The sequence below is a fragment of the Parambassis ranga genome, chromosome 7 (genome assembly GCF_900634625.1).
Source record: "Parambassis ranga chromosome 7, fParRan2.1, whole genome shotgun sequence".
In the NCBI taxonomy this organism is placed as follows: domain Eukaryota; kingdom Metazoa; phylum Chordata; class Actinopteri; family Ambassidae; genus Parambassis; species Parambassis ranga.
In genome coordinates this window covers 18,713-28,208 of record NC_041028.1, presented here as the reverse complement: position 1 = coordinate 28,208, position 9,496 = coordinate 18,713, and the positions used below count along the sequence as shown (strand labels likewise).

The window sequence follows — 9,496 nt, the reverse complement described above, 5'->3', positions numbered from 1 at the left end:
AGACACGTGGCTCTCTCCTGGGCCGAACTCCGCAGGGGAAGGCGCTACGGACGAGCGGGGCGGGCCGTCCGGCGCGCGGCGCCGCGCCGAGCGGGGCCGTCCCGGAACGGTCCGCCTGCGCCGCACCGTCCCGGAGAAATCTGCGTTCAAAGTCTGGGAAAATTATCATTGAATAGCTGCGGAGTGCGAACCCTTGCCAGTATATTACACTTTCACATCTACTTCCATTCAGCCTACCGCAGAGAATCCCGGGCCCTTTTCGGGGCCCTTCCCGAGGGGCCGCGAGCCCGAAAATCGGCTCGGTCCGTCGCGGGGACGCCCGCTTTCGGCAGGGAGCGGTCCCAGGTCTCTAGCGCGTCGTGCGGCCGAGCAGGCCGCCGAAACCCAGGTCCGTAACCTTCCGCTCATTTTCAATGGTGACCTCCTGACCTTTGGAGTTTGCACGGCCATAGCTCGGGAACGCAACGGGCCAGGGGGACGGGGCCGGCTGCGTCGGAAAGCTCTCGGAGAGCTCCGCGACATACGTCGGGCCCGGACCCGCAGAGCCGTCCTCCGGGTCGCGGCCCCCGAGAAGAGGGGCCGAAGGCACGTGGAGGCATAGAGACCGACACCCTGGGCCCTGGCTGAGCGGCTCGCCCGTCCCCGGGCGTAGAGCCTCGCCGGAGGCGCCTACGGAAAGGTCTCGGCGGCCCGAGTCCAGCCGCGGCGGAACCGGCGCTCTGGGCCCTCGCCTTCCGGAGGCACGGGCCGCCGAAGTCCGAAAACCTTCACCTCGTTAAGCGCCGTATCTCGGCAAAGGAAGGTCGCAGACGCGTGGCGCGGACGCGTACGGAAAGGGCTCGGAGGGGCCTGTCGCGACGCGTCGGCCCCAGACACGTGGCTCTCTCCTGGGCCGAACTCCGCAGGGGAAGGCGCTACGGACGAGCGGGGCGGGCCGTCCGGCGCGCGGCGCCGCGCCGAGCGGGGCCGTCCCGGAACGGTCCGCCTGCGCCGCACCGTCCCGGAGAAATCTGCGTTCAAAGTCTGGGAAAATTATCATTGAATAGCTGCGGAGTGCGAACCCTTGCCAGTATATTACACTTTCACATCTACTTCCATTCAGCCTACCGCAGAGAATCCCGGGCCCTTTTCGGGGCCCTTCCCGAGGGGCCGCGAGCCCGAAAATCGGCTCGGTCCGTCGCGGGGACGCCCGCTTTCGGCAGGGAGCGGTCCCAGGTCTCTAGCGCGTCGTGCGGCCGAGCAGGCCGCCGAAACCCAGGTCCGTAACCTTCCGCTCATTTTCAATGGTGACCTCCTGACCTTTGGAGTTTGCACGGCCATAGCTCGGGAACGCAACGGGCCAGGGGGACGGGGCCGGCTGCGTCGGAAAGCTCTCGGAGAGCTCCGCGACATACGTCGGGCCCGGACCCGCAGAGCCGTCCTCCGGGTCGCGGCCCCCGAGAAGAGGGGCCGAAGGCACGTGGAGGCATAGAGACCGACACCCTGGGCCCTGGCTGAGCGGCTCGCCCGTCTCCGGGCGTAGAGCCTCGCCGGAGGCGCCTACGGAAAGGTCTCGGCGGCCCGAGTCCAGCCGCGGCGGAACCGGCGCTCTGGGCCCTCGCCTTCCGGAGGCACGGGCCGCCGAAGTCCGAAAACCTTCACCTCGTTAAGCGCCGTATCTCGGCAAAGGAAGGTCGCAGACGCGTGGCGCGGACGCGTACGGAAAGGGCTCGGAGGGGCCTGTCGCGACGCGTCGGCCCCAGACACGTGGCTCTCTCCTGGGCCGAACTCCGCAGGGGAAGGCGCTACGGACGAGCGGGGCGGGCCGTCCGGCGCGCGGCGCCGCGCCGAGCGGGGCCGTCCCGGAACGGTCCGCCTGCGCCGCACCGTCCCGGAGAAATCTGCGTTCAAAGTCTGGGAAAATTATCATTGAATAGCTGCGGAGTGCGAACCCTTGCCAGTATATTACACTTTCACATCTACTTCCATTCAGCCTACCGCAGAGAATCCCGGGCCCTTTTCGGGGCCCTTCCCGAGGGGCCGCGAGCCCGAAAATCGGCTCGGTCCGTCGCGGGGACGCCCGCTTTCGGCAGGGAGCGGTCCCAGGTCTCTAGCGCGTCGTGCGGCCGAGCAGGCCGCCGAAACCCAGGTCCGTAACCTTCCGCTCATTTTCAATGGTGACCTCCTGACCTTTGGAGTTTGCACGGCCATAGCTCGGGAACGCAACGGGCCAGGGGGACGGGGCCGGCTGCGTCGGAAAGCTCTCGGAGAGCTCCGCGACATACGTCGGGCCCGGACCCGCAGAGCCGTCCTCCGGGTCGCGGCCCCCGAGAAGAGGGGCCGAAGGCACGTGGAGGCATAGAGACCGACACCCTGGGCCCTGGCTGAGCGGCTCGCCCGTCTCCGGGCGTAGAGCCTCGCCGGAGGCGCCTACGGAAAGGTCTCGGCGGCCCGAGTCCAGCCGCGGCGGAACCGGCGCTCTGGGCCCTCGCCTTCCGGAGGCACGGGCCGCCGAAGTCCGAAAACCTTCACCTCGTTAAGCGCCGTATCTCGGCAAAGGAAGGTCGCAGACGCGTGGCGCGGACGCGTACGGAAAGGGCTCGGAGGGGCCTGTCGCGACGCGTCGGCCCCAGACACGTGGCTCTCTCCTGGGCCGAACTCCGCAGGGGAAGGCGCTACGGACGAGCGGGGCGGGCCGTCCGGCGCGCGGCGCCGCGCCGAGCGGGGCCGTCCCGGAACGGTCCGCCTGCGCCGCACCGTCCCGGAGAAATCTGCGTTCAAAGTCTGGGAAAATTATCATTGAATAGCTGCGGAGTGCGAACCCTTGCCAGTATATTACACTTTCACATCTACTTCCATTCAGCCTACCGCAGAGAATCCCGGGCCCTTTTCGGGGCCCTTCCCGAGGGGCCGCGAGCCCGAAAATCGGCTCGGTCCGTCGCGGGGACGCCCGCTTTCGGCAGGGAGCGGTCCCAGGTCTCTAGCGCGTCGTGCGGCCGAGCAGGCCGCCGAAACCCAGGTCCGTAACCTTCCGCTCATTTTCAATGGTGACCTCCTGACCTTTGGAGTTTGCACGGCCATAACTCGGGAACGCAACGGGCCAGGGGGACGGGGCCGGCTGCGTCGGAAAGCTCTCGGAGAGCTCCGCGACATACGTCGGGCCCGGACCCGCAGAGCCGTCCTCCGGGTCGCGGCCCCCGAGAAGAGGGGCCGAAGGCACGTGGAGGCATAGAGACCGACACCCTGGGCCCTGGCTGAGCGGCTCGCCCGTCTCCGGGCGTAGAGCCTCGCCGGAGGCGCCTACGGAAAGCTCTCGGCGGCCCGAGTCCAGCCGCGGCGGAACCGGCGCTCTGTCAATGTTCTGCTCTGAAGATTTTATTTTTTTTTTCAGAAACTTTTTCAGCAGATTTGTTTTCAAAGTAGTCCTTTTTAGTAAAGGATTTTTTTTTATTTGTATAAACCGTTGCGGGCCTTGAAAAGAAAAGGAATATTTATTTTTCTACCAAAGCTAAAATTATTTTCATGAAGATTTTATGTTTTTTTTCAGCCGATTTATGTTCAAAGTAGTCCTTTGGTAAAGGATTTTTTTTTATTTGTATAAACCGTTGCGGGCCTTGAAAAGAAAAGGAATATTTATTTTTATACCAAAGCTGAAATGTATTTTTATGAATATTGTATTTTTTTCAGAAACCTTTTCAGCAGATTTATTTTCAAAGTAGTCCTTTGGTAAAGGATTTTTTTTTATTTGTATAAACCGTTGTGGGCCTTGAAAAGAAAAGGAATATTTATTTTTATACGAAAGCTGAAATTATTTTTATTAAGATTTTATTGTTTTCAGAAACTTTTTCAGCAGATTTATTTTTAAAGTAGTCCTTTTTAGTAAAGGATTTTTTTTATTTGTATAAAATTTTGGGGCCTTGAAAAGAAAAGGAATATTTATTTTTATACCAAAGCTAAAATTATTTCCATGAAGATTTTTTTGTTTTTTTTCAGCAGATTTGTTTTCAAAGTAGTCCTTTTTAGGATTTTTTTTATTTGTATAAAATTTTGGGGCCTTGAAAAAGATTTGAAAGATTTTTTTTTTTATTCATAAATTGGCTAATGTTCAAGTGGTTAATAAAGAGTTTGGTGAGCATTATTTGTCTAAATGTGTAATTCTTTACAGAGAGTTATTTCATCTTTGAAGTCATGGTTAGTATTGAAATGCAATAAAATAATAAAAAAAAGTCATTTAAAAAATAATAATAATAAAGTGTACAGAGGAAGCTGGAATCACAACAGGCATTCAGCAGCAGCCACCGCTCTGCCCATAGAAACGCACACGCGCTGTTTCTCTGTCGCTGCCACCGTGGAGAGAGAGAGAGAGAGAGAGAGGCTGCACCGGCTCTCCTCACTGATATCCAGCCGGTTTTTGCTGAATCGCTGCTGATAGAGACGTGAGCGGCTTGCGGAGGACGCGGAGCAGTTTCCTGGGTAACAGTCTGTCTTAAAGCTGAGATGCCAGGGTCCGATCGCACATCAGGGCTGGCTGGAGGAGGAGGACGAGCGGCTCAGGGATGTTTACGTGAAGAGACCGGGTGGTTTTTTTCCACCTTTCACCCTCGCTGCTGATCTGTGACTGCATGCGCGACCATCTCACCGCTGGAGTAAAAACAACAGGTGAAGCAGACGAACTCGGAGCTCCCTGTCATCCCGGGAGGGTTAACCAAAGAGCTTCAACCGCTGGATATCGGAGTAAACGGGGCGTTTAAAGCCAAGCTGCGAGCGGCGTGGCAGAGATGGATGTCAGAGAGCGAGCACAGCTTTACCGGGAGGCAGCGCAGGTGAGTTACGCCAGTTATGTGAATGGACTTTGGACGCGTGGGCTCATGTTTCTGCAGCGATTGTTGTCCGAGCTGTCGTGAAAGCCGGCGTAATTTCAGAGCAAAAAGTGCATTTCAATGAGCCTGTCTTGGAAAGTGAGGGATACAGTTCACCAACACTTCCCTCTGAGGATTCAGAAACGGCTCGTAAAAGGAGCAGGAAGTTCCTTCCTAACATGTCTGTGGATGTCCAACCAGAATCTTCCAGTGATGAGGATGAGTTACCGCGCAGACAAGCACGTGCAAGTAAGAGGAAACTACACTTTCCAGTGCCAGCTCCTTCAAATTTAACGTCTGACCCTGTGGAACAGTTCGATGCTAAGAAAATGTGCATGACTGGAGCCACAGAAAATCCATCCAGCAACGAAGTCCCTGCATCTGATGATGTAAAGCCAACTCAGGTGGTAGAGGAGACTCAAATGAGTCAGGAAACCCAACTGTAGGTCAGAAAACAAGAAAAAAGGTTTAAAAAAAAAAAAAAAAAAACGTTTATATGTTTCAAAAGTGTTTTAAACAGGTGTTGTTAGAAGCTATCATGTATGTTAAGGTAAAGAAAGAGTTTTAGAAATTGAAATTGAATTTTAAGAATATTTATTTTCAAAGTAGTCCTTTGGTAAAGGATTTTTTTTATTTGTATAAACCGTTGTGGGCCTTGAAAAGAAAAGGAATATTTATTTTTATACCAAAGCTAAAATTATTTCCATGAAGATTTTATTTTTTTTTTTCAGAAACTTTTTCAGCAGATTTGTTTTCAAAGTAGGGTTTTTTTTATTTGTATAAAATTTTGGGGCCTTGAAAAGAAAAGGAGTATTTATGTTTATACGAAAGCTGAAATTATTTTTATTAAGATTTTATTGTTTTCAGAAACTTTTTCAGCAGATTTATTTTTAAAGTAGTCCTTTTTAGTAAAGGATTTTTTTTATTTGTATAAAATTTTGGGGCCTTGAAAAGAAAAGGAATATTTATTTTTATACCAAAGCTAAAATTATTTCCATGAAGATTTTTTTGTTTTTTTTCAGCAGATTTGTTTTCAAAGTAGTCCTTTTTAGGATTTTTTTTATTTGTATAAAATTTTGGGGCCTTGAAAAAGATTTGAAAGATTTTTTTTTATTCATAAACTGGCTAATGTTCAAGTGGTTAATAAAGAGTTTGGTGAGCATTATTTGTCTAAATGTGTAATTCTTTACAGAGAGTTATTTCATCTTTGAAGTCATGGTTAGTATTGAAATGCAATAAAAATAATAAAAAAAAGTCATTTAAAAAAAACAATAAAAATTGTTGTAGATGAGAATTTAGAAGCTCCTTGCGTTGTTGTGTAGCTGTGTTTTTTTGACGTTTTTATTATTATTTTTACAAAGAACTCCAACCGCTGGACATCGGCGGTGCATGTGATTAAAATGCGGGACCACGTATGTCCGAAGATGGTCTTTATTTATTAATAAAGTGTACAGAGGAAGCTGGAATCACAACAGGCATTCAGCAGCAGCCACCGCTCTGCCCATAGAAACGCACACGCGCCGTTTCTCTGTCGCTGCCACCGTCAGGGTCCCAGCGTGAGCCAGGGCGGTTGTATATTGTTTGATTATGTTTGCCTCATTTTGAAATCACTGACTCCCCTCTCATTTCAGGTGTCTTGGCTGGCCCCTCCTCGTCTTCTCCCTCCCTCTCCTCCTGGTGATCACCTGCTCCTCCCTAATGTGCCTCACCTGTGTCCTTTTGTCTGCCCTGATCCCCTCACTCGGTGGCAGTTCGTCTCGTCTACTACCTGACTTCCAGCCGTCCTGTTCTCCAGCAGCGTGAGTATTTTTCTGAGCCTAGTATTTGTGTATTTTTTATTATTATTTTTGAGAACCGTGGTGACTCAACCCTGCGTGTGTGTGTGTGTGTGTGTGTGTGTGTGTCCCTCCTGCCGGCTTGTGCAGCGCCTACGTTTTTGCCCTGAGATCTGGTGCTTTTGAACTGTGTTCCCTGAGTTTTCGGGCACAATAAACTACTTTAATTTAACCTCTGCCTGTCTCCCGTCCTGCGCTTGAGTCCGTCTGCAACCTCCCTGACAGCCGCCGTGGAGCGAGAGAGAGAGAGAGAGAGGCTTAACCGGCTCCTCACTGAGATCCAGCCGGTTTTTTTCACCTCTGCAGCGCAACGTACGGTAATTGTCTGTCTTAAAGCTGAGATGCCAGGGTCCGATCGCACATCAGGGCTGGCTGGAGGAGGAGGACGAGCGGCTCAGGGATGTTTACGTGAAGAGACCGGGTGGTTTTTTCCACCTTTCACCCTCGCTGCTGATCTGTGACTGCATGCGCGACCATCTCACCGCTGGAGTAAAAACAACAGGTGAAGCAGACGAACTCGGAGCTCCCTGTCATCCCGGGAGGGTTAACCAAAGAGCTTCAACCGCTGGATATCGGAGTAAACGGGGCGTTTAAAGCCAAGCTGCGAGCGGCGTGGCAGAGATGGATGTCAGAGAGCGAGCACAGCTTTACCGGGAGGCAGCGCAGGTGAGTTACGCCAGTTATGTGAATGGACTGTGGACGCGTGGGCTCATGTTTCTGCAGCGATTGTTGTCCGAGCTGTCGTGAAAGCCGGCGTAATTTCAGAGCAAAATGTGCATTTCAACTTTCCGATGCAATGTCATTTTTAGAGTCGCATGTATTACAGGTAAGCGTGTCGGCAGAGGTCGATTGGCTAACGTCTCGGAGGAACCAGGAAGTGCTTCGTGAGCTCTCCCCGAATGGTAAGTTACCTTGAGATTTGCCCTTCACAATTCGACGGAAATATCATAAAAAAACAGACTGTTATCATGTTAAAAGTTGTTGGAAAGGGTTCCTTGGAACCTTATGCAACGTTTACATGTGTTTGTGACCGAGTGTTGATGCAAAAATTTTTATCCGTGTTAGTAAAGCATGCTAATTGACTGAGCTAAATACATGTAAATGCATTGAAACGTTGTTGTTGTTGTAGTAGTAGATGAGGATTCAGAAGCTCCTTGTGTCATTGTGTAGCTGTGTTTTTGACGTTTTCTTCTGGGTGACTCTTCATCATAACAGACATGCTCTGTGAAGATCCAAACTTGCTTCTTGAGTATAACAAACTGATGGGCTACCTCATGGGCTACCTGTGTGTCCTGACGGGACACAGATCTGTTGTCATGACAAACATGACCAAGGAAAATGTCTTGAACGCAGAACGTACCAAGCATGGATTCCATATCACAGTGAGTTGCTTTGAACTAAGGACTGAAATGTGCAGTGTAAAACAGACCAATACTAATGTTCTGAATTATTCTCCCCAGGTTGACGAACACAAAACTGTGCGTACATATGGACAGGCATCCTTGTTTGTCACCACGACCGAGCATTCCTGGCTGAGAAAATTGATAGAGATCCTCTCTGTCCAAAAGATTCATGACGATTGCAGTTATGTCTTTGCATCCATCCGTGGGAACCAAATTGTGAAACCTGTCCACTTCCTTCAAGCTGCCTGGAGAGATGCTGGCCTGGGAGGTATTATCACTTTCAACAAGATACGGAGCAGTGCCTCCACCCAAGTAAGTTTGTGTGATTTTTTTTTTTTTTTTTTTTTTTTTTTTTTGAAGCCATTGTGATTTTATGGATAAAACAGGACATACAGAATATGTTTTTTGTTTTGTTTTTCTATTTGCAGGCCAGCAAATATCTCACTGTCGAGGAAAAAGAAAAGCTGGCTAAGGCTATGTGTCATGATACAAAAACCGCTGAGCGTTTCTACGTGGCGCTGCCTGACAAGAAGGAAGCCTCAAAAGTTAGAGATTTAAGATTGAGGGCGATGAACATGGCTATGGCAGATGTGGAAGAAAGAAGCCCCACTGAGGACGAAACAACTGAAGATGAGGATGAGCCCGTCTTGGAAAGTGAGGGATACAGTTCACCAACATTTCTCTCTGAGGATTCAGAAACGGCTCGTAAAAGGGGAAGGGAGTTCCTCCCTAACATGTCTGTGGATGTCCAACCAGAACCTTGCAGCGACGAGGATGAGTTACCGTGCGGACAATCACGTGCAACTAAGAGGAAACTACACTTTAAATTTGAAGGAGTTGGCACTGGAATGTCTGACCCTGTGGAACAGTTTGATGCTAAGAAATCCAGCCACAGTAAATCCATGCAGCACAGAAGTTTCTGCATCTCATGCTGTAAAGCCAACTCAGGTGGTAGAGGAGACTCAAATGAGTCAGGAAACCGAACTGTAGGTCAGAAAACCAACTTTAGACAGTTTTGAGCATATTTATTTTCAAAGTAGTCCTTTTTAGTAAAGGATTTTTTTATTTGTATAAAATTTTAGGGCCTTGAAAAGAAAAGGAGTATTTATGTTCATACGAAAGCTGAAATTATTTTTATTAAGATTTTATTGTTTTCAGAAACTTTTTCAGCAGATTTATTTTTAAAGTAGTCCTTTGGTAAAGGATTTTTTTTTATTTGCATAAACCGTTTTTCTCCTTGAAAAGAAAAGGAATATTTATTTTTATACCAAAGCTAAAATGTATTTTTATGAAGATTTTATTTTTTCAGAAACGTTTCTGAAACTGGCTAATGTTTAAGTGCTTAATACAGAGTTTGGGGAGCATTATTTGTCTACATGTGTAATTCTTTACAGAGAGTTATGTCGTCTTTGATGTCATG

General features: G+C 50.0%; 1 protein-coding gene across 1 annotated transcript; it reads left to right on the top strand.

The window, feature by feature from the left end:
• The first annotated feature begins 7,150 nt into the window (after positions 1 to 7,150).
• LOC114438170 (uncharacterized) lies at positions 7,151 to 9,095 on the top strand. Its single transcript, XM_028409356.1, has 5 exons — positions 7,151 to 7,339; positions 7,500 to 7,575; positions 7,889 to 8,055; positions 8,134 to 8,388; positions 8,505 to 9,095. Exons 1-5 carry the CDS (start codon positions 7,295 to 7,297, stop codon positions 9,093 to 9,095), a joined length of 1,134 nt encoding a protein of 377 aa, XP_028265157.1. The 5' UTR covers positions 7,151 to 7,294.
• Positions 9,096 to 9,496: the final 401 nt, after the last annotated feature.